We start from the raw sequence: 25,837 nt of genomic DNA, 5'->3' as shown, positions 1-25,837 counted from the left end.
GTTCCTCCACATTCAAATATGCCTTTCTTTTCATTTTTTAAGAAGGGGACAAGTTCATTTCTTTTTAAACAGGCAGGATTTATCTTTTTACAATGAGGCATTATAACAAGCTCCTCTTGGTTGGGCTTCACAGCCACGATGGGCAAGGATCTAAAGCACATGAATTTATCTTCACACCATGTATCAGCTGTAACTCAGTGGCTACAACACATGCTCTGCATGCAGGAAGTTGCAGGTTCAATTCCTGGTATCTTGAGTTAAAGCTGGAAAAGAGCCTTGCCTGAAATTCTGGCGAGAGCTGCTGCTAGAATAGAAAATGCTGAACTAGATGGACCAATGGGTCTGACGAGGCTGAGGAAAGAATAGAGCAAAGTTGTCACTGCACAGAACAGATGAGTCACCATTCTTATTAGTCTCTGAACCAGCTGGGAAACCTCAGCAGGATGCTATTCAGAAGAAAGATTATCTTCACTGCCGTCATCCGTTACACCTGAGCGGTGGCAGCAAAACAATGCTAGAGGCCATTCTGTAATGCTTGTTCCAAATTGCGGGAAAGTTATCAGTATTTTAATCATAGGCTATATTTTAGGTGCATGCTGTTGTGAGCAAATCATCCTTCTCCTCTGTTTTCCTGATTAAAGCTTTGTCCTGTTCTGATCCCAAGGAGGAACCCATGTGAGAAAGGTTGGTTGTTGCAGCACCAAGGAGAATTTGTTGGGAGCAGCTTGCTCCTGTGAGGGCTGGAGGTAAACTGAGGCCTTTAAACTTCTGCCTGCAGTCAACCTGTTCTGTGCTTTGCTCCTTCATTGCACATGCTATAGAATCATACACTTGTACTAGAGCAGGGGTGGGACCTTCTGGCCTGCCAAGCCTCCCCATTTGGCCACTGAGGTCATTTTGTGGAAACCATGCTCACCCACCTGACATGATATATTGCTTATTCACCTTGCAGTGGAAGAGCAACAATTAATTGCTGCTAAATTACACATATCTGGAACCACCCCTAGAAGTGAAGGACAATGAGGAAGAGATCCCACAACAAGCTGCAGACTTCACCAGGTTTTTCATTACATTATTAATATGTCATGCACCAAACAGGTGGTGCAGACATTTCCTTATATGCAAATCTACTAGAGTCAATCAGGCTTGCTTGTTCCTAAACGTGATTAGGAAGAGGAGCGTTACTTTTAATATAATCTGTATCAAAATAATACTTTGCACTTCACTAAAATTCCTATTGGGAGAAAGGAAGAACAAATGACTAAAAGACCCAGGAATAAGAAATCAGAGCTTCAGTTTCGGAAGATGCTTGACTCCTGCAGTCTTTTTAATTGGTCCTTTCTTTGGGTCCAATATTCGTTGATTTCTTGGAATATTGCACTTTCCTCTGAAAAATAAAGAAGGACAAACAGAATTCAGAAAGCACAATTAAACTTGCTCATGTAGCTGCAGAAACTGAAATTGTTTGGCAATCCTTACTACTACTACTAGACACTGCTGTCACTGCTATTATAAAAAATATGGTTGCCTAGATTTTGAAGAGTAAGTAGGCTGCCAAGCTTAAAAAATAGGGTTAATAAATACGTATACCAAATCGGATGTTCTTGGAGACTAATAAGAACACTTTAACAATAATTATTCCCAGTCCATGGTTTCGGAATGATACAATTTTTATGATAATCAATAGGATGCTGAACATTTGAACAAAACCCAGAAATGATTCAAGCTGGGAATAACTGGTATCAATTATTTCTTTGTAAGAAATGGAAATTGTTTTCTGTGTGTCCAATTAAGAGTTCTCTGCAGGAACTATCCTCCCTAGAATCAGTGTTCAGTTCTGTGCCCTTACATATACAATTAAGGAAGCTGGCTAGACATATTCTATTATCTTCCCAGGGAATATGCAGCCAACATAAACATAAAGATGGACCCATCAGCATTCTGCATTACTTTCCATTGAAAAGCACTGCTCTGAAGTTGGGTGTTCACAGTTTACATTGTAGAGAAAGGCACCCACCTGACAGAATCTGGGTCAGATTTGTAGGGAGAAAGAGAAATGATTGACCTTACATTTAATTCTGTCATTCAGCACAGCACAAGAGACCCAGAGTTCTCCATACATTTCAGATAACTTGGGAAGGGTCGCCATTCCAAAAGCAAAAGACTGACCCCACCCCATGCCCTCTGTCATACAACAGAGAAATTGCAGTCTTCTCAGTCTAGATTTTCTTCACACAAAAACCCCATAAGGTAAGATGAGGGGTCATGCATGCTACTCTAAGCTCCTTGGGGAAAGACACAAGTGTAATAATAAAATTAATTCAGACAGTTGTGGGGGTCTCATTCTTACCTCCATGCCATACTTTGGAGTAAGACAGAAGGAGTAAAAGAAAGACTTTTGCTGTCTGTCTTTCTCTAAAGTTGGTAGAAAGGCAACGAATACAGGTTATCTCAGGGGTCCTCAACTTTTCAGGGTCAGTGGGCGCTGGTCACAAACTAGTTGCTGTGGGGGTGTGGCATAACACAAAATGGCTGCTGCAGGAAAGAGGCTGAGCCAGTGCAAACAAAAATGAAGCAGGAAGAGCAAAGTCTCTCATGCACTGTAGATTTTTGAGCGGATATTTAACTGAGACCTTTCATGGGTGCCACAGGAAATACAGGCAGACTGCAGTGGTAACTCCTACGTTATCATGATAAAAAATGGCCACAAGAGTTATGCCCTTGACATTTTGACTAATAGTTTTCAGTGTAATGAGTGAAAATCACTTGTGGGTTTTCCATCACATGGTATGCTTTTTAAATCGATGAACTAGCACAGTTTGATCCCTGTTTTAGTTGATATATCAGATTAAACTAAAAGCCATCTTACATGGGAATTTTAAACTCTTTTCCTAAAGCTGACTCACTTTTGGCTGACACTGACACAATAGAAAAATGTGGTTTTAGTAGATTGGAGATAAAAGTTTGGTGTCGGGGTAGTTAAAGAACAATGAAAAGATGGATTCCTCCCCCCACCCAATCCCCTTTTCATTACTGGGATTCTAATCTGTGTTAGCGACCACAAATAGAAAAGCAAGAGGTGGCATTTATTCCGAATGAACTGTGTGGGAGACAGATTGTATAAGCTCCTCTTTAAAAGTGAATCATTCAGGAAATCTTCCTCCTACGGTCAGGAAGCTGACTCTGATTGGCCTGTGCATGGTGCTCATAAGCATCATCAAGGTCTATATGTTATATGGAACTTTCCTTATCACTTAAAATACCCCTTACTGTTCTAACAGCAGATTCAGAAGTTTGCCTGAAGAGCGCTATCACTTCCTAAAACACTTCCAAATAACTGTCTTCCACATCCTGAGGAAGTTTTCAGGTCAGTCCGTGGGGTGCAGATATTTTTTTTAAAAAATGTTCACATGTACTATACCACCACACATGCCTGGTGCCCCACCACCATGTGTTGTCTCAAAAAAGAGAGATTCTACATGGATCTAATTATGTGAATTTGTCCATGAAAGCAAAGGACTGGAAAACTAATAGAATTATGGCAGCTGCCATTAAATTCACACAGAAAGAGAAATTAAACATGCTTTATGTGAGATTGTTACCCAGTTATTTAATTACTGCAGCGCTAAAAAAAAACAAACCATTAATAAATGTGAATGATTAATAGAGTTGTAAGGTAGGTCAGAATCTAAAGAACCATGCAATGAGTCCAGCTAGCTTAAATGAGCTTTTGACTTGTGCTTTTTGAACAGTGGGACTATGGCCACTTCCTCTAGAACAGGCATGTCCAACTGGCTGATCGCAATCTACTGGTCAATCACTCAACATCTTTGGGTCTTCCTCCCCTCAAAAAGCTCAACAACTTTGGTCAATTCAATGGGTAGATCACTGCCAGTTTTTTTTTAGTGGGAGTATGGGAGTAGACTGCAGTCTCTTGGGAGTTGTACATGCCTGTTCTAGAACCAAGAAAAATTTCACAAGGAATATGTGGTTTGAACTGCTGATTTCCTGTTTCAAGAAAAAAGCCCCAATTCTGTATTAAGTATTATTAATTTCATTTCTACACTGCTTTATATTTTTCTAGAAAAGGTCTGTTTACATTATATTAAGACATCAAACAAAACCATCCAGAATAAAATATTATTGAAGAAAGGCAAATATAAAGTATACATTCAAAGCAACATAATTACCAGAAAACTAAAATATCTTAAAGATTTCAAAATAAAACATTACAAAGGAGGTAAACTACAGAACATTTAACACAGCAAAGTTAACCGAAACAAAATTGCCTTCAACATATCAAAGAAAATGTTACTAAAGGCAGTCAAATATAAAACCTATCTTTATAACAACACAATTAACAAGAAAATAAAATATTATCATAAGCATAGAACCTATCTGCTGTTGTTGGTGCCAATCCTGCCAATGGTGGTTCATGGCAGGCGGTAGCTATGGAAGCTCAGGCTGGATGACCTGGGTCTGCACTAAGAGACAGCACTAAGTAACTCTTGGGACACTGGCAACAGATATAACTCAGAGCATTTCCTTGTATGAAGGTGTCCAGCATTGAGATTATTGTTAGTTGTACTCAGCAGTGCCATATATAGGAGGGGAGTGGCAACAGCACCAGTGAAGCTGCCGCCATCAAGCCAAAGCTCTCTTGACTTTGCCCGCCTTGCCCCACACCATCCCTGTCTTGGTGAGTGGCAGCACAGTTGTGGGGAGTGCACAATGGCTGCTCCACCCTGCTCACACACCACTGCTGCTTGTACTGATAGGATCAGAGACCATATTCAAGATGGTTTTCCAGACAATGAATTGTTCATCAAAGCCCGGGGGTGACCATGTAGTGTCTGGCTGATGTTTTCGACTCCCATCAGCCACAGCGTGCATGGCCAATGGCCAGGGATGCTGGAAGCAGTAGTCTACAAAATCTGAAAGGCACCATGTTGGCCACCACTGATCTAAGTTATTAAGGGATGAAATATTGATTTTCACTGAATAATCAGAAGATGTCACCTGCACTAATCCCTTCCTATTATTGTTTTATGCAACTGATATATTTAATTAAAAAGACAAGGCAGTTAATAAGCCCTTAATCTGTGGACTGCCAAACTACAAAGATTATAAAAATGAGACAGCAGGATCTGGTTTTCATAATGGGATACTTTATTCTAGGTTCTATAGTCAATTGTTACTGCAACAATTATTTGTTCTAAATTCAGACTTGGCACACAAGCCCCACACAGCAGAACAGTTTTATATCCTCAGTCCCCTCAAAATGGCTTGGCTCTCTCTGTTCATTATGAACATTTAATAACATGGAAAGCTTTTTGCGGCACCTGTATAATTAAAAGACTGAGTTTGACTTTTACAAATCTACCTGAAGCAATTAGGCTATGGCATAATGCCATGTTAAAATTATCACTGTTATTATATAAACGAGAACTGCACCATCTATAAAATATTAAAGATCAAGTAGAAATTGTTGCTCAGATTTTTCAGTGGGGTGAAACTTGACAGGAAGAGGTTGGGATAAGTAGGATAACTGACCGTTTCCCTTAATATTTAAAATAAAAATATGTGCTAGAATCCAAAGAGTTGTACAACCAAACCAGCAAGCCCAAGAAGACTTCTGGCTTTTGTTTTCACTTACATTTCATAAACAAGGAGTAGAAAACACTCAACCCTCCAGGTATTGCTGAACATCATCCATCATCCCTGGTCATGCTTGCTAGGAGTGATGGGAGTTGTAGTTCAGCACTCCTGTCATAAACATTAAGGGCTCATCCACACTCCTGCTTGTTCCATGCCTAGAAAACATGCATCCAAGCAGATTTCCCCTTGCCCTGCTCCTTTCCCAGGAAAAAACTGCACTTCAGTGCTAAATCAGGGCAAACGTCAGTCCAGAGACAACCCAAAATACCATTTGCTCCGACTGAGCACTAAAATGCAGTTTTCCCCAGGGAAAAGCAGAGGAAGTGTGGATAAGCCGTAAGTGATGTGTTACATTTTTTACACTGGAATAAGCCAGCCGTCACCAACCTGGCTTCAGCACATGGTTAACAAAGAGAGAGCTTTACCACAAGCCCTGGTTCAGAGGGCATACTAAACCTTGGCTTAGTTCAGTGTGGCATATGAATAAATAAAAAAGACTGAGGAAGAGCAAAGTGGCTGCAAGCTCGACACCAGGAACCAGCACGTTCACACGGTTTTGGTAAGCTATAATTTGGCTTACCACATGATGCAAACCAGGACAATGTTGTGTTAATAAAATGGTAGATCTCAACATAGGCTGTCCCAAGTTCCTTAAAAACACAGGCTGGGTTAAAAATATACATATTATTTACCGCATAAGCTGGTCTTCCCTCTTCATTTCTACTGCATCCATTTTCTGCCTCTCTGAGGGTTTCAGTGATCCTGAAATCTGCAGAAGTAAATACGTGTTCATTCCTGAGTTTACATGCAAGCTGGAAATGTTACAGACATATTTGGCAGAGATCTGTTAACACAAAGTTGCGTGCATGTTGCATGCTATGGTCAGTTTTTTATGACACCTGGTTAAGACAAAATACCATCATTATTTGGTACAGTAAAAATGAGTACGTAAGGACATAACCACATCTTCCTAGAAACCATAATTTCAATCCTGGTTTGCAGGGCAAGCACAAGCACAAGCCTTTTTTGTCAGTTCTGATAACACAGCAAACTACTGCTTGCTTCAAACCAGAACAGGAGTGAGGGAATTGCCAGTATGGTGTACAGTGGTACCTTGGGTTAAGTACTTAATTCGTTCTGGAGGTTCGTTCTTAACCTGAAACTGTTCTTAACCTGAAGCACCACTTTAGCTAATGGGGCCTCCTGCTGCTGCCGCGCCGTTGGAGCACCATTTCTGTTCTCATCCTGAAGCAAAGTTCTTAACCCAAGGTAATATTTCTGGGTTAGTGGAGTCTGTAACCAGAAGTGTATTTAACCCGAGGTACCACTGTAGTGGTTAGAGTGGTCTGGAGACAAGACTTTTGTGGAATGGTTGAGGGAGTTGGGTATGTTTAGCCTGGAAAAGAGGAGATTGAGAGGATAGTCATCTTCAAATATCTAAAGGCCTGTTACATGGAAGATGGAGTAGGCTTGTTTTCTCCTGCTCTGCAGACATCTCTGTAGCACAGTTGGTTTGCCAATGACCCGGTGCTGGAAACCAGCTCTCCATATAGCAAGCCCATGGGATCCTGCCATCTTCCATTCTGTGGACATGACCAAGCAAGTCCACAGAATGGAAGATGGCAGGATCCCATGGACATCATTGAGACAGGAGTACAAACATGCCCGGAATATGGGCTTGGGAGAGCACATCTTTGTTTGAGACTCTGTCTATGATGTGATACCCAAAATCTTCCTGACACAGCGCATGTGGAGGCGTTGAGGTGTCGCTCCTGGTGGCTGCAGTTGCCCATGACTCACTTCCATAAAGCAACCGTGCCCAACATTGCTTTATGGTACTGGACGTTAGCACCACATACTCCCATAGCCTTTTGGAGAGGTGAGCCACTGTCGTAGCTGCCTTGTCAGTACGCTTGTCCAGATCAGCATCAATGTGATAAATAGAATATATAAGATAAAGAGGGAGCATGCAAGTCCAGGGCTCCTCAGTTGGAAAGGCCATTCTCAACGCTGGGTATTATGTCTGAAGTAGCCCTGAGACAGTGCATGCAGAAAACTTAAGAAAGTGCTATATAAATACTATTGTTTATCAAACAATGAATGAAATCAGCTGCTTGAAACTTCAGTCTTATGCATATGCTTATAATGCCAATAACAACTGACAGCTCCTGCTAGTGGACTGCTGGCCAATGGCACAGGATTGTTTCATTGACAAATCTATTACAATCTGAATCTTAAGAGACTTGTGCACAAGTGTGCTTTTATTGGTGATCCCAAATAAAGACTACTATTTAAAATCATAACATGATTTTAGACATTATGGTGTTGGAAAGGGGAGGATATGCTTGTGTTGTTTTAAAACATCTGCTTTCTAGTTTACATGCTTTTTTAGTAATTGTATTGTATAATTTCCAAACTGTCCTTTAGCAATGAAATCTACAAACTCTATTTGGATCTCAGAGGCTACAGCAAATACTACTAGAGCTGTATATGTTGCTCCTTCCATCTAAAACATGGAAAATTTCAAAGGGAAATCTTACTGACTTTCAAAAGGACATAGGGGATGCCTGACTTTTTCTGGATTGCAGCAAGTTTCCAAAGATGGTTAACCTAAGTTTTGCTGAATAGGGAGCTAGGTGCCCATGAGTGAACACATACCTCCTATTTGTTCCCTTCCTTTCTTTCTCTCCATTCTCCTTAAATGGTGTATGTGTTATAAAACAAAAATGCATCATTATTAGCTAGCCAAACAAGGCAAAGTTGTTCTTCAGCAATGGCACCTCATTCCAGAAGACACAGATAATTACAGAGAGTGAACCATTTGCCTGCTGCTTAAATACATGGAAACATGGCTAATTGCACCCTTCCCTTTTCTCTGCACTGATACACAATGAACTGAGCGACAGTTGTTTGTTTGTAGCAGAGGCAAAGCATCATGCCAAGCTACTACTTTGAATACTATTTAAGGAATAATTTTCTTCAAACAATATAAGGAGACTCTTTTCCAAACTATATATACATCATCATCATCAGGCTTGCTGACTTGACTTCATGCCAGGGAATATTGCTAAGGTACTTCCCAAGCTACAGTAACTTCCAAAAATTTATGATTTATCCATTGCTCCTGAAAGACAAGGAACTCTGGGTGCACCTCCAAAATGCTTACAGTAATTCAAGGCTACTAAGAGAGCTGGAATTTGTCGTATATAGTCCAAGTCACTCTTGATTACTAAAGGAGTCTAAAAAATGTGATACTTTGCACCTAAAAGTCAAAATGCAGCACATCAATCCATGTGGCATGCTGAACCAAATATTGGGTTATGGGGCTACCAAATCCTCCTCAAATGGGTTGGGGAAAGATGACACTTCCAACAGCAGTCGCAATATGAATCTAGGATTGCAGAATACAGGCTTCATTTTTGTGTGTGCACACTATGAATGTATATATGTAATATGTGCCATATGTGAGAGAAACAAGAGTATGCTCCATTCTGAGTCACTCAGCTGGGTGTTCACAGGCATGTTCACATATAATTGGAAAGATTTTGTTTAAAAAGCAGTCTATATATAATAATTTAAATAAATAGATAAATGTTAAAGCTATTTAGCAGCCTGAACCAGGGAAGGCACACCAACAGGGCTGGCCAAGGGAAATGTATTTGAAGGCAGCTTGATGCCGAAGCAGGGTGCTCATGTAAATGCTTGAACTACAACAGCTTCCTTCTGAAAAGTTCATTAAAATAATACTGAAGCTCATCAGGTTGCCTGTGATGTCCATTTCCAGCCCCAATTCAAAGTGCTGTTTTTGATCCTGGATGAGCCACATTATATAAAGGACCATCTTCTCCAATATGAATTTGCCTGCCAATTAAAATCATCATCGATTGGGGAAGGGCTGTGTAGAGCATCTGCTTTGCATGCAGAAGGCCCCAGGCCTAATCCAAAGCATCTGCAGGTAGGTCTGCCTGAAGTTCTGGATAACCACTGCCAGATAGAATAATGGTCTGACTTGGTACAGTATATGACAGCTTCCCACTTTCATGTCTCCACAGATCCTTTTCCTACTTGTGGTTTTGGAAGCTAACATATTGGCAAGAGAGCCTTTTATGGTAGCACCCAAACTATGAAACTCCTTCACTAGACATCCTCACTTGGTACCTCCATAGCTATATTTGAGGCATCAGGAGAAGACCATCCTGTCCTCCTGGGTTCTTGTGGTATTTCAGATATATTACTGCTTTCAAGTGCTGTTTTTATAATGCTGACTTTTGCAGTTTTATGTTTTGCAGTTGTTTTATTATGCCACTGAGTCTGAATCCAACCTGTAATACAATGGCTGAACTTGAAACCAATTGAAATGAATGGGCCAAATCAGGCTGCAATCTGAACTCCACTCACCTGAGACTAAGCCCCAATGAATACAACAGGACTGACCTGTGAGTAGACATAGTTAGGATTGTTAGTCTGCTATGTTTTTGTATGGATTTGCTTTGTAAACTAGTTTGAGGAAAATTAAGGCAGCGTAACAGACATATTATTTTAACAGAGTAACATATTCAGTAACTTTTTTTTTAGACAGGAGACTGGCAGGCCCCCAGGTAATTTTAGTTATCAGGCTTAGCAGACAGGAAAAAATGTATTTAAAAATGGGATACTTGATCATCTTTCCTCCTTCCAAACAGTCAAGTCTTTGGAATATTTTGTAAAGGACTGGAAGTCTTTGCATTTCAAACTTTAATTAAACTCAAGTAATGAGCCAACAAAAGCCACTGGTTACTCAAAGGCAAAGATCTAGTCAGGACTGATGTAGAAAACGAAAATATGTAACTGAAGATCTTCCACCTTATGATGATATCAAAGTGGTACAAAGGCTTATTTTTAATAGAATTGCAGCTGGGGGAGAAAGAAGTAATATGTAGAGAACCTGTCTGCCAGCAGTAAAACTTAATGCAGTATAGAAATGAGGCTGCTGGTGGTGGAACAAAGTAGTCAATTGGCTGTCAAGGGTGGAAGCACAGATTCAACCATTTAATTTGACATGGGCAAAAAGATGGCAAGAGTGATTAACATCCCTTTCTAGCATTCCAGCTGAGTCAGACTTAGCTTTGCAGAGTTTTCTGGCTTGGAGGCAAATCAGCTTAAAATAGAGAAGAAAAGTCCAGCGGGAAAAGAGTAATGATCAGCTTAGGATAAAATGTTTTCTCATCAGGCTACAGAGATTTTTGGACTTACTTGTGAAATCACGGCTAAGTATGCACGACGTTCATCATTAGCTTTATGGTAAGCCTAAATTCCAAAACAACAGATAAGTAGTTACAACAGAAGAACAGACAAAAGATTAAAGAAAAGCATAGCTCAGGATTTATTTATATATTCATTCTCGTATTCTTTTCATCAGTGTTGTAAACAACGACATATTGGACAACAAATAAAAACTTCTAAAGTATTTGTGGTGCTGGTTATGGCAAAATACAAACCTTTGCTTCTTGTTCCAATCGAAGCTCGTAATCTTTCAGTTGGTTCTGCAGACTTTTCTTCTCTTCTCCCAGTTGTTTAAGAAATTGATTTAAAGAATCCTGCCATTAGGTACAAAATAAAATAGAATAAAATCAACAGATTTATACATAGTTTCTTGTTATTTCACTAACTGAAAAAAGAAGATGACAATTTCTACTATCCTGAATTTATGGATGTGCACTTTTAATGCTTAGCAATTGCGGTCACTGTTCTTCCTGCTGTTTATTAGTCTCCTGCTGACTTGCCCAAAAAGATGAAGACAAGAAAAAACAGGCCATATGTTGCTATCAGTTCTGCACTGTAAAGTTTCACTGTCTTAATGAGATGCTTGCAGCTCACTTTGATTCTTGTCCTCCCCCAACTGAGCAAATTGTGTTTTCTGTAACTCCAGTTTAGGTAAATGCCGTGGGTAGGAAAGATCATGGTTCAGTTGCACAGACCTACTTTGCTTTACAAGCTTCTTGCTGATTTGGCAGCATCGTTTTCAGTACCATTTACATAATTCTGTGTCAGTTCTCCCCCTCCTTCAAAAGTCTTAGGCACTGGTCCAGTTCAGATACTATGGAAAACTATGGCTTCCTGCTACTTGAACAAGTTATAGGAAGCCTTCAGCTTATGCATTTCCTCTTCCTCTCTTGTCCACCAGAGGAGGGGAGTGGAAACCTCCACTTGGTTTAAAACAACCACGGTTCCCTGCAATGTCCAACCTGATGCAATTACAGTTAGTTTAAACTATAGTTTGAGAACAAGGCAGGCTCCAAAACTTGCAAGTTCAGACATCATCAGAACCTTACTGGGCTTAAAACTGGAAGAAAAAAACTTTTGAGCTCCACCTTGCAGTCATGAAAGAGGAGAGGAAAGTGTGTGTGAACCAGAAGCTTGCCCCTGCTCATTCACACTATAGAAAACCATGGATTGCCATTACATGTCCAGGGAGGGTTGGGAAAGACCGCTTTCTAAACCCTGGAGAGCTCCTGCCACTCAGTGCCAACCAAGGTGGTGAATCTCTGGCCCATGATTCTAATTAGGCCCATCAGCCTTCTCCATTTCACCTGCAAACCATTTCAGTCAAGCCTATGCAAAGGCAGCTTGTGCCTGAAAAATATTATGCAAAGCACAATGAAAGATACTGCTCTGAAAGTTCTTCACAAGAAAGCCTCCTGTGTAACCGCCAATCTCAACATTTTAAAATGAAGAGGAAGATGTTTGTGTGTCATAAAGTTCCAGATTATAAAGCAATATGGCCACTCCATTATCACCGTGGAAACAGGTAGGAATCAGCTTATGCAAAATGCATCCCGACAATGCTTTCCTATACAGATCTCTTAGAAGGAAGCTCCACTGCATTTAGTGGGACTTACTTTATGTAAATGTGTTTAGGACTGCACTCTTACTAGCCAAAGAGTAAGGCCCATTGTATAAAGTGGGACTTACTTCTGAGTAAGCAAGCATCAGATTGCACTGAAAATTTTTCACTGTGAAGGGACTACTGCAAGAAGCTCATTGCAGAAATTCTTGCAAGTTCTATGGAGTCAGGTATTGTACAGGTTATATGGGGGGGGGGGGAGAGAAGGTAAACAGCATATAGTAAGAAGAGCTATTTGGATATGATCATTAAAAAATACATCACACTAGTTCCACAATAGAGCTGTCCATTTTTTAGCTTGCTGAGAGAAGTATTCTTTTTATATAAAAAAAAACCCCAGAGAGCACAGTTTACAGAGAAGTGAACAAAAGTGGCATGTTATTAAAAAAATGCTGACATATTACAATAAATCCCCTGCTGGTTTTGAAGTCAAAAACTGACACCAGAGCCACAGACTGCAAGACGAATTCTCCCATAGCTCGGTAGCTGACTGTTAACTTTAATCTTCTCTAGAGGAAGTAACACACAGCATGAAAAGATGAAAAACTACACCAAAGTCATGCATACATCTTTCATTTATGGATGATTCTCTCTCGAATGAAGAACCTCCACCATTGATATACTAGAGCCTAGAAAACCAGTAGATCTGAATGGCAGTGGATTTAAGTCAAACTAATTGGATCTATGCAGAAAAAAGATAACTAACATTTAGGAACTCCTGTTCTCATATCAACTTACCTGTCTGACTTTGGTCATCTGATGACCCTCCACATGGGGTCCCCATCAGTAGTCCAGGGAAAGGAAGGGCCTTTTATGCTGTGACACCCTGCCTATACAATCTTCTTCCCCTCCAAGCTCATTTGGCTCCTACTCTGGTAACTTCAGGCACCAGGCAAAGTCTATCTTTTGTTCCCAGGCCTTTCACTCAGTAGTTTTGAGTATTGTAATAGATTTTGTGAAGTTGCTTGTTGTTATTTTAGGATTTTTAAAATAGTTTCTTTTTTTGTCATATAAACCAACAGTTGATCACTGTCATGGAGAGAATGTTGGTCAATTCATATGTGTGTTTGTTCCATGTCAGTTTTGCGTGTGTTCAATCATTAGTTTGTTCTGTCTCATTTCCTGTGGATTTTTTAAATGCATGAAATCTTTCTTTTAAATCATGCACATTTTTGTTCGTACTCTCCCCTAAAGTATGCAAAAATGTATGTTTTTCTATACATTTTCTCTTAAAATATGTAATTTATGCATTTCTGTACACATTTCCATGTAAAATATGCATTTTTGCACCAAAACTGTATCACTAAATACACAGAAGTGTATTGTCAACAAAATCTGATTGTCAACCCATGCTCCATACAGCATATAAATCTGGGAACTGTGAAATAGATTGCAGTTTAAAATGTAGGCTGAATGAAATTTCCTTCTATTCTTGATTCAGAGTGGGGGGGGGTCCCCTAAAACAAATGTGTTTTCTCCCCAAAGCAAATGGGAAAAAGAAATCTTTGTAGCACAGGCAGAATGACAACATGTCAGGAGCTATAAGCCTCATCTGTCATACAACTCTCCTGGGTTTTGAGAAGGCGAACTGTGAACTAAACAAATATTTACCAGTGAGTATCCCAATTTTGCTTCAGAGACAAGAAACAATCACTAAAAGAGCTGATGAGTAAACCAAAGAAGAAACAATATTATTTTGCCATCCAAAATGTTGCCAATGTAACTGTCATTTGAAGTAGCCTACTTCTTTGTTGAGGAATTGGTGAAGATATGAACGATATGAAAGAACATCACATTCTGCAATGAGATACTCTTTTTTTTTAAAAAAATGATATTTATTAAGAATTTTCAAGATTACAAAAAAGAGAAGAAGAAGAAGAAGAAGAAAAGAAAAAGGTACATAAAAACCAATACAACAACACAACATCATCAAAAAAGAAAAATACAAATTCCATATTACATATCTTATCTTTCATTTGCTTGTTTCCTTGACCTCCTCACACCTCCCTTTTTGTATTCTAGCTTAATTAATTATTTCAGCAAATTCTTTCCCTCTTTTTCAATTATTATTAAATAATTTATCTTGACAGTCTAACCTATTAATTAACTCAGCAAATCCTTTCCATCTTTCACCATATTCTGTTATTCAATTTACCTTACTTTATTTAACCTTATCTTACCGTAAAATGCATTAAAACTTAAAACTTAATGCTTATTTATACATAACTCCTTATATCATTTCTACTAAAGCCAAACAATTTCATTCCAACATTTTCCCTAATATTCATTAGTTTTACACTAATTCCCAAAATAATTTTTTTTAATAGACTTTCTTCCAATTTTCATCCAACGTCCCTTCTTCCTGGTCTCGGGTTATGTCAGTCCTTACTGTCCATTCCATCTAGTCCATCAACCTGGTAGTCTTATGTCCGAGGCTCTTAAATCTCTTCCATGCCCCTTCTGCAGATCTTCTTCTTCTTGTTTATACTTGCACTTTCCCTTGTCTTTTGTTGGTCTCTTTCTTGATTTCTTTCCTTTCTCTGTGAGGAGTAGGTCTCTGGGGGATTCCAGCCCATAATTGTCTCGATCTCCCCTCATCAGACCAACCCATTTCCCACAGTCCCACTCCCCACAATCATCAGTATAATCCAAAAAATATTTAACAGCATATTTTAAAGTCCCTCCAAAGTTAAGAGCCTCCTCAGCTCCAGGCTCCCCCTGGCCCACTCCAAATTCAATCTTCCAAAACAGCGGCTTATGCTCCTGCAGGGCTTCAGATCTCTCCATTTGTATTGCTTGAGGGGCAACCGCAACCTCCTCCATTATCATCTGCCCTTGCACTTGCCCAGTCAAACCAGTTTCCTGAGTTGGTCCCTGTATGATTTCTGTGTCAGTATTCCCTATTTGTCCACATTCACTAACTGCAGCAGCCATCAAATCCAACTTCTCATTCATCAAATCCATCTTCTCATGCAACTGCTCTAGCAAAGCATTTGTCTTGCAAAAAGCAAGCACCAAAACTTCCTCCCAACACATTTTTATTCAAGGTCAAAAGACTGGTCCCACGATCTTAATCTCGCAGCTGTAAAGTCGCCAAGTAAACTGCAGCAACAATTTGACAAGCTCCCTCTAGAGGAGTAAATTTCTATTTGTATCCATCTTTTTAAAGCATGTCCAACAAAAGAAAGTTACTTTCAATTTTCAAATATTTTGTTTCTTTAGAATGCAGAAGGCAACATTGGAATCAGTTTGTTTCTCTTTTTTAGCTATCTGTCAAAATGTTCCATTCACAGTCAATGGACGTCTCCGACAATTTCTGTCTCTGACACCCCGTTCCCAGGTTTGAGACGGTGGAAACTTATTTTTCTTTACTCCCTCTCCTGCAGGCTTAAACAGTCAAATCCCCCCCCCTTTTCTCCTGCTTCCAAGGGGGTTTTAGTGGTTATAGATGAAGGAAATTTCGACCTTTACAAACAACTTTCCAGGCTATTAGCTTAAAAGGTTTTTGCTTCAGTCTATTTACAAAAAGCGGAAGGCGGACTTCCTGTTTTGAACCTTCCCGCTTCAGTGCCAAATTAGGATGTTTCTTGATCCAATTTTCCATTTTTACTCACAGGTACTTGTTTAGAGTCCAATTGTCGACAGGAAAAAGTCAGCGCTCTCCGGCAATGGCTATGCGGCTTCCCTCCGTGAAAGTAGCAATCAGTTCGCAGCACCGTGCCGCTCACCCCACTTTGCTCCGGAGCCCCAAAATGGGGTTCCCCACGAGTAGGGCAGGCGCTCCTGGTGCCCTGCCGAACCCCACGTTCCCAGGCTTCCTCCACCTGGGATTTCTAGTGGGTCCCCACCTTCGCCGCGGCGGGAAGACCCAGTTTCCAAGGAGCCCGTTCCTCCGGTCGGAGGAACTCGCCATTCGCCGATGGCGCTAACCCGGAAGCATCAAGATGCACCAGTAAAATGGAGCCTTTTTACTTAATGTATTTAACACTTTCCTCCTATTGGAAATAGCAGGCATGGATGGGGAGGTGATTCTGACTGGGACTGCTATGGAGGTGGGCAGGATTAAAGCCTCTTTTTTCATCTCCTCAAACATCATAGTCGTGGTTTGAGTTCGGCTTCCCTGCACCCAACTATTTATTCTGTAATAATCAGCTACCCAAGTGCAAACAACTATGTGACAGACATCATGGCTAATTTGCTCCCGAGAGAAAGAAAGAGCTAAAGGAGCTTTAAACTAAAGCTTTCTAGGGGTACAAAACTGCCTTCTTTGCCCAGCAGATGTAGGACTGTTGAATTTGCTGCTGGTAAATGGGTTAGGCTGTGCCTCTGCCTTTGTTCACCTTGTGTATTTATAAATAAACTCAAATTATTACAGAAATGCCTTAAGTCTCCACTGGAAGACTCTCCAAAGGAAACCAAACTGGAGTAATGGCTGCCCTTGGAATGCCTCCGTACTCAGGGAAGTGGGGAATACGTAACTGTACAATCACGTGCATGTTGACTTCCAAGTGAGTCCCACTATGTTCAATAGAGCTTATTCCCAGATAGGGACAGAGCAGGACGGAGGAGAGAGAAATGTGCAAGCCTACCTAATTTGCACTTCCCAAAACAATTTGAAAACCAAAATGCAGCAAGCTATCCTTCAAAATTTGTACTTCTCCAAATTTTGAAATTGTTGTTTAGTCGTTTAGTCATGTCCGACTCTTCATGACCCCGTGTACCAGATCACGCCAGGCACTCCTGTCTTCCACTGCCTCCCATAGCTTGGTCAAACTTATGTTTGTAGCTTCAAGAACACTGACCAACCATCTCATCCTCTGTCGTCCCCTTCTCCTTGTGCCCTCCATCTTTCCCAACATCAGGGTCTTTTCCAGGGAGTCTTCTCTTCCCATGAGGTGGCCAAAGTATTGGAACCTCAGCTTCACGATCTGTCCTTCAAGTGAGCATGGGACTCTCAAAAGTCTCCTCCAGCACCATAATTCAAAAGCATCAATTCTTCGGCGATCAGCCTTTTTTATGGTCCAGCTTTCACTTCCATACATCACTACTGGGAAAACCATAGCTTTAAATATACGGGCCTTTGTTGGCAAGGTGATGTCTCTGCTTTTTAAGTTGCTGTCTATTTTGCAATGCTGTTCTCCAACAAAAAAAAAAAATACATAGGAAAAAGTGTATAAAGGAGAAAGTATACACAAAGATGCATATATTCATGAAAACAATGTATAAAAGTGCTTCAGATGAGGGGAAATTGCTCATAAAATGTGTACATTAGACAAAACTGCATTAAAAATATGCATATTACATGGCATGCGTACAAATTTTCATGCAGGTTTTTTAAAAAAAATCACAAAGTGATATGGAAAGGGTGAGCTGAAGTTAAGATTTGGAAAAAGGAACACTGAGAGAAACTGAAATTGAAAGATTTATCAATTCATCCTAGGCAAGTGTGCAAAAGATTGCAACCTAAAAGGCTGTGGAGCATCATAATTTGGTGGGCTGCTCCCTTGATTTTATATCTTATTTTTGACATTTAGCAAAGTCTCAGGTTTCAGGAGACAATTGCCTCATCAGATCCTTGTTTCTCCACTTCTGCAGTATTGCTGGTTTAACCATTATTCAACTGTTTTATGTGGCTGCAGACAGCCTCTGGTTTTTTAAAGCCACTAACATACACAGTAATCACATTCTGGATAATATAGCATATTGCACAATTAGCAATGCAAGTAGCGTTTCTAATTAATTAGTCCCTAGTATTCAAAATGCATTTTAAGCCCTTTCTCAAAGGACTGCAAATTTGTTTCCCCCAAAATTTGGCATATCAACTGCTGAGCTAGTGACATTTATTTTAATCTCAATTCCCTTTTACTTTCTCCATCGGGTAGAGGCCCAGATGTGATGTATTTGTTTGACACATTGTGGAAATGACAACCACTGTGAAGCCCCTGTAAGCTAGTCAACCTGCCATTTGAAACTGAATGCAAATATCCCATCTGAAAGACAACATTCCCTCCTTCAAAAGCCAATAGGTGGTCTCTATCAGCTGGCTTAATGACATATTTTAACATTATAAGCCGCAACTGTGAAGCTCATGGATGCCAGCACTTAGATTTGCAACCAATTAGTGAAAATAAATTAAGACTAGAGAGGCTGCATTTTAATTTATTTATTTATTTTGCTACTGTAACCAAAGTCCCATTGCACCTATATGGAATTATTTATACTGTACGCATGATGGTGCTTGTGGTAAAACTGACAACTTGGCTACTCTTCAATTAAACATAAACCACACAAATACAATGGGCACAACACAGCCAATGCTAGAGCAATTTTAAGCTTCCCGTAATCACTGAAACCAATGGGACTGCAAGGTGGCTATCATTACCTGAATTGTGATCAATATGTAAAATATCTCACTAACCTATGTCAGGAGCTAAAAGACTCTGAAACTAGGGACCTAAAAGCCTGGAGCATATTTAAATATGAAGTGCCCCCTGGTGGCTAATTTTAAATTTTACAATCAGGTTTATTGAATAAACCTATACAGTGGAACCTCGTGTTACGTGCCAACCCGAACGCTGCGGGTTATGAGCACCGCTAACCCGGAAGTAGATGTCCCTTGTTGCGAACTTTGCCCCGGGATGCGAGCGGAAATCACGTGCCGGCAGCGCGGCAGGCGCCATTAGTGAAAGCGCGTCTCATGCTATGAGCAGTTTTGGGTTACAAACAGACCTCCGGAACGGATTAAGTTCGTAACCGGAGGTACCACTGTATTACTTCAACCATTCTTAACTAGTTGTTTTCCCTAGGATATACCCCAGAACACACTAGGAAGGCCTGCTTCACTCTGCAACTGATGCAATTGCCAGTGGGAGCATCATGCCCTTAATTAAGACTTCAATTCAGAGTTTTATCATGGGAAAATCAGTGCCAAGTTGAGGGGGCACTAAATTGAGAAGATCCATAATTGAGAAGATCCATTTGTGGGCGCCAAATCTTGGCCTTGCACATAGCCCCATAGTACAAAAGATTGCCAAAGTCCATCCCTGGTCTCACCCAGTAAAAAGACATTCCCAAAATGTCGTGTGATGTCTGCTGTGATGTTGTGAGGAAATTATTCTCAATTTCAAAATAAGTTGTAGTGCCAATACTCGCATGAATCTGACAAGAAGGATGCTTTTCCTGGCAAGTGGGAGTTTCCCTGTAAGTCAACTTGCTCATAAAAAATGGCATCCATATCAGCAAACTGGAATATTTCCTTACAAGTAAATTGGCATGCTCTTGTGATCTATTATTTGCCCTTTTCTGCACAAATATGCCCACATTTACTCAGGTGTAATTCCTGCTGAATTCAGTGGAGCCTACTCCCAGGTAAATTAAGTTAGGAGTGCAGTCTTAGCGCCCCTCTACTACTCTCTGCATATACATATGACACACATGGAAGGACTAGAAATACCACAGCCCTATGCTTCGACTTGCTGGCATCATTATCCACAGCCATCCTCCTTCATCTTGATAATATAAGATCCCTGTTGGATGAGGCCAGTGGCCCATTTAGTCCAGCATTCTGATCTCACAGAGACCAACCAGGTGGGAAACTTGCTAACAAGACCCGAACACAAACATAGAAACTTGAATTCAGAATCACTACTGTCTCTGAATCTTGAAACCCAAGTTCTGCAGCTTCCCATAGGAAAACTGGTATGGATGCAGGGTTCCAGAATGAATGATATCCACTATAATTTACATCATGTGCCCCAGCTTTCTCAATTGTTCCCAACAGAAATGTTGCTAAGAGGGTATCACAACTACATGTATCATACTTATGAAAGCCCTGCAATTTTCACCAGTGTATTTGCCTATCAGGATCTTTCTATTACCGTAGGTTGCTGTCATGCAGGTATTGCCACCATGGCAGAAGCAGGGGAAGGCCACCTCTGCTAAAAAAATAATTTCTGAAGAAATTTTTTGTTCATTCCCTGACATCTCTTTTGATGAAAGGATGCTGGCTTCCTAATTTTGCAGAAAGCAAAATTCACAGTGCATGATGCTTCCAGTGAATTGCATTTTGATTGCTTCATAATTGTTGCCAGTATAAAATAAAGCACATGGGGCACTAACGAATGTGCCAATGAAACAGAGCTGACAGCAGGGATGCCACTGAGCTGCCACTTGATTTTAGGGAGCAGTTTCAATATCTACCTTGAAATGTAAAGACAAAGATTCTCCTTGTACGTTACACCTTTCAGTTCTATCCTGCTGCATCTGATCATGTTCATTGGTTCTACTCCACCACCACTTTGGGGAAGAAACCAAGCTCAAAAGATATACTTAGAAACACCATTATACATAGATAACAATAGACTGTAAAAGGCACAGAGAAAAAAACAACTCTCAGAAAGATGTCTCTTTGACAGAGCAAAGAGAGTGACCTTTAGCAGCAATTGCACACGGAAAATCCAATTTGCTCCTGCATTTGTCATCCAACCATTTTCATTACCATTAAAAATTCTACTTTGATTTCAGTATGCCTGTCCCCGTGATACCTAAAAACCTATTTTTTTATTATTACCTTATTACTTTAACTCAAGCATATTAACCTTTGCAGGCTAAACAAAGCTGTAGGGGAAAGCCAAGTTCTGGTAGAATAGCCTATTCAAATTTGGTTCTCCTGTTATAAACGATGATCGCTGGCTTCAGTTTGATTAGGAAAGGGGTCAACTAATAATAAGTTATCTTAGAGAAATCTCAGGAAAAAATGCATCTCCCTTAAGAGTTCTAAATTAATAACGTTGCCATACGATCTTAAATTGGCTTAAAATGTCATCTGTTCTAAGTCCAAGATCTGCAGCTGACAAGGAGCAAAGCAATCACTGACCAAAAGATTTGGCAGTGGGATGTTTAAGGCTCCAGGGACCAAACCCTGTGATACTCCCAAGCCTAAGAAGTGGTACAGTCCCAGAGTTTATCTAACCAAGATCTGAACACCCTTTCTAACCTTGCCCAAGTCAAAAGCAGAGGATTTTCTAAATGGTTCTGCTAGCTCTCCATTTAGCCTATGTTAACCTTGGACTTCAGTGAAAGCATTTGAAACAAAAGCAAGCAAGCAAGCAAGCAAACAAACAAAAGACAATACTTCATCCCACACCTCCAGTATTAAATGCAAATATTGTAACCTCTGAGAGAAACATTTTTTCTCATATTATTTTAAAGTATTACAAAAATACAAACAGGCAAATGTGTCTTCCAAAGCAGGTCATTTGAGTCTTTTCTAATCTCTAATTTAGGGTTAGGGGTGAGAAGTTCCTGACTGCATATGTGTCAGGAGTCCAAGTTTAATGCATGTTCATAGCATTTTGCAGTCATTTATCACTGAAGTTTATTCGAGATTGTCATGGGTTAGGAAGTCAGGGAGACTCCTTCTTTGATTTTGTTAAAATAATGTTTAGAGACTAAGGTGAGACGCCAGATGTTGGCTGGAAATTAGGCCATTTGTCCAGTACTGGTTTTAGTTGTCAAATTTTATTGATAAGGGTATTGGGAATTTGTGAAACAATTGTTCTAAAAACAGTATAGAAGTCTCTTAAACAAACAGGCCAGCAGGATATCCCCACCACCCAGCAATGCATGAGGAAGTCCTAAGAAACAGGGTTTATTCTCAGCATTTGCCAATGCATTATAAAGCCAATTTGTACACAGATCAGTGATCACATATGACTGTCTCACCATATGCTGGGTGCTGACCCATGCAGGCTTTTCCTACAGCCATCATGGGAACAGTCCAAAAGAGGCTGGGGCGGTTAAAAAGCACAACAATTCAATGGTAAAAGCCAGCAATTATTTAAGCCAAACCACTCCTCGATGAAATGCTACAAGGCAGAACGAGAGGGGAGTAGATTTGTCTCAAGATTACCAATCTATCTGCAATATAAAACATACATTTCCTTATATAGTAGAATATAGTAGAACTACTAGACATTTGTTCAGTTAAAATGCCACCATACTTACCACATGCATTTGATCAAAGGAGCGAACAGATGCCAATCTGTCTACAAATAAGAAAAAAATGCCATGAGCCTTCTGATCAACAATATGCAAGCACAGAGAATGTTTGTGAGTAATAGCTGTCAATGCCAAACAAAAAATCTTAAGCCATACCTGTTGGGCTTTCATGAACTTGCTCCATTTTTCGCTGGAGAAGGCCAATTTGCCTTTCTAACTGTCTGTTCAATTCTATTTGGGTTTCATATCTGGTTTTCCATTCATTGTCTTAAAGCAAAAATAAATTGCAATTCAGTATGATTCATTTAAGGTTAACAATGGTTTGTTTCAAACTCTGAGAAATTTGCTAAAATATTCATCTGCAGCACAAACTCACAAGGCTACCCAAATCCATAACATGCTAGAACAACATCTCATAGGTTCTTGGTCCACAGGGCAGCAAAATGCAGAAGGAATAAAGCACCTGATAGGGGGAAAGACTTCTTTCCCTGCTAAAAACTGGGCAGGTTGACTGTTCATTGGCAGAGGATGCTTAATGGTTTTGGTACGAGAGCAAGTGAGCTGTTGTCCCCACAAATTGGAAACCTGAATCCAATTTCATTCTTACAGATGGCTGGCAGATTCCATTTGCTGGGAAGATGGGCCAGCCGATGTATTTTTCTGGTAGCTAATTGTTAAGACAGGGGTTGGCAACATGGTGCCTCCAGATGTTGCTTGACTACAACTCCCATCAGCTCTGACCATGGACCATTAAGATATTTCCTAATAGAAATCTCTTGAATGTTTGGAATGGGAAAATCATCAGAGCTTGTGTGTGTGCATGAGTGAGTGTGTGTGTGTGAGAGAGAGAGAGAGAGAGAGAGAGAGAGAACAGCACCACTTGTGAGCTTCTTTGGAACATGCAGGTAAGAGGCAGAATTAGGGAGTGTATGTGTGAACATGTGCTAAGTATTGGGCCTGAAGCACCTTGTCATGCAGGGGCTTTCTAGAGAACTGATGTGTATTAGTGTATCTGCTGTCTTGGAACTGCTGTCTCTGCCCCCACTTTTGCTGAATATTCATAAAAGAAATATTACAAAAATGCTGCAAGTCTCCTGTGCTTTTTCCTCCAAAAGAATCCCAAACCCACTTACTGCTGTTCCTGCAGCTTCTTGCTACTCATGGAAGTGAGAAAAATGCAACAGTATGCTTTGATCAGCATGCGCAGCTGGCACTTAAAAGGCAATTTAATATCAATGCCTGAAGACTCTTGTTGTGTTTACTTTGTAATTAGATGTACAACATCATGGGCTTTTTATTACATCCGCAGAAGGCTAGAATTTAGTCTCTTACCTTCATCCTCAACACTGTTAAGTCTTTTCTCCAGTTCTGCTACTGTGTTTTTCATTTCGAATACTGAGAGTTCTAGCACTTCTCTGTAATGTGGAAATAACAAATAGTTACATAATTTAGAACCTTCTAATAGACAAGGGGAAGGGAATGTTTTTCAGCCCAAGGGATGCACACAATGGTGGGTGGGCTCAGAAGCAAAAGTGGATGGACAACAGGTGTGACTGTTATCTTTGTACGAAAGGCTACATTCCAGCCACAAGAACCAGAGGTTTCTACATCACTCACCCACACATTCACTCCCAATCCAGGCAAGGAAGTGACATTATCATGGTTCTAGGACACATTCCAGCCAGGCAGCAGCACTAAAGGAGGGTGCAGAGCAGACCTCACAAGGGCTGCGGCTTGGTGAAAGGGGTCATGGCTTGGGGAGAGTCCAAAGGCCAGATAGAGAGGGTTGCATTTGGCTGACAGGCCAGAGGTGTACAGAAGGCAACATAGATGATAACTGGGGGATTTTTCACTGAGGAACACATCCTCATAAGGTACCATTCAAAACTCCTGTGACTGCGTTTTGAACTAGTTGCAGTTTCCCGACCATATTCAAGGTCAGCCGAGTCTAGTGTGTGTTGCGGTATTCTAGATGCATTATTCTGGAGGGGTGGTATTATATTTCTGCAAGCACATGGAGCTGCTTCTCTCATATCCTTTCCTTCATTCAAATCCCACTCCCAGTGTCTCCACACCTTGGAACCCTACTTAACTAGAATGAAGCATGTATTTAACGTTTATAACCCACCCTTCCATAACAATGTTTAGCATGGGTTATAACGTATCAAAAATAACCCAAAAGGCACCTGAGTGTTGTGATGTACAGTGTACTTTGGTTTCACAGAAGACATAGGATAACAATGGCATCTGGCATACTGAATTCACCCAACAAGAGTTAGTCATAGCTACATGAAAAAATGAGCTTCAGTCACAAATAAGCTGACGGCCAAGTTCATACGGATGACACTGTGCTCTAACCTCCGCATGATTTCAGGCGGTGTGGCCTCCTGCGTAGGCAGGAGCCAAAGACACCACCCATCCATGTTCTAACATGGAACATTTAATTTAAAAATGTGCAACTGACGTCACCGCTGAGATTTGCTGAGCTGTATAATTGGCCAAGCATGCTATGCAATCTGTTTGGAAGTGTTGGATTCAAGACTCTCCTCTTTGGTAAACCCAGCAGGTCCTTGGGGAGGCAGAAGCCACTATTCCTCTCCCTCTCCGTCTCCCTCTTGTCTCACGATATAGAGGCATTCCTACTGTTCTACCTTGAAGGGCTGTTGTTGGTATGGCCTATGAATACAAACGAAGCCCTTCGACACTCCAGCTAAAATATCATTATTAATACGGGGCGCAGAAGGGAACACCGTGTGTGACGGCACATGTAGAACAGTAGTTCCTTCAAGCAGTCAAACAATTATTAATTATTATTATTATTATTAGGGCGGACTCTGGCGCTCCTGCCAGTCAGAAACGAGGCGCGGCGTAATAATGCGCCCTTTTTGCGCGGGGCTCTGCGCAGCGCTGCTGGGCGGAGGAGACTCACTTCATCTGCTTCTCCTGCCCCAGATCCAGCACGAGCCCCTCGAAGTCCGGCAGCTCGCCGCCTTCTCCCATGGCGCCTCCCTCCCTTCCCTCAGCCGCACTGCGTCTCAGTCGCCTTGGAGCGAGGAGGCGGAGAAAGGAACGCTGGGGCGAACACGTGACAGCAACGGTCGCCCGCGTGCCTTATTGTCCACCTCGTGGCGCCCGTCCAAAGGAGACGTGTCGGCGCTCTCTCTCTCTCGGGTTTACGTCAGCGTGCGGCCGATCGGCAGAGGGCGCCGGCGCCGCTCAGGGGAAGGCGCGCATGCGCTCGTCTGCAGAGGCGCGATTTGTTGACGGGGGCGTTTCAAGAGGGATCCTCGCCTCTTA

The 25,837-nt window shown here is 40.9% G+C and overlaps 1 protein-coding gene across 3 annotated transcripts; it reads right to left on the bottom strand.

Annotated features, from left to right (window-relative positions):
• Positions 1 to 1,146: 1,146 nt before the first annotated feature.
• On the bottom strand, positions 1,147 to 25,616 carry LOC310760563 (coiled-coil domain-containing protein 169-like). 3 transcript variants are annotated; one of them, XR_014547006.1, is made up of 9 exons: positions 25,470 to 25,616; positions 23,873 to 23,955; positions 22,697 to 22,807; positions 22,547 to 22,587; positions 11,136 to 11,234; positions 10,891 to 10,944; positions 6,351 to 6,427; positions 4,395 to 4,484; positions 1,147 to 1,387 (listed from the first exon to the last, which is right to left on the bottom strand). XR_014547006.1 is itself a non-coding variant. In XM_083609321.1 (9 exons), the coding sequence occupies exons 1-8, from the start codon at positions 25,538 to 25,540 to the stop codon at positions 4,434 to 4,436; spliced, it is 582 nt and encodes a 193-aa protein (XP_083465447.1). In that variant the 5' UTR covers positions 25,541 to 25,616; the 3' UTR covers positions 1,147 to 1,387; positions 4,395 to 4,433. The 3 variants fall into 3 exon arrangements, 2 of the variants coding, with proteins under 2 accessions (XP_083465447.1, XP_083465446.1); XM_083609321.1 differs by having other exon boundaries at positions 4,395 to 4,479; XM_083609320.1 differs by lacking the exon at positions 4,395 to 4,484.
• Between the last annotated feature and the right edge of the window lie 221 nt (positions 25,617 to 25,837).

The sequence above is a fragment of the Podarcis filfolensis genome, assembly GCF_964270895.1.
Source record: "Podarcis filfolensis genome assembly, chromosome: 4".
NCBI lineage: Eukaryota > Metazoa > Chordata > Lepidosauria > Squamata > Lacertidae > Podarcis > Podarcis filfolensis.
This window is presented reverse-complemented; position numbering and strand designations above follow the sequence as displayed.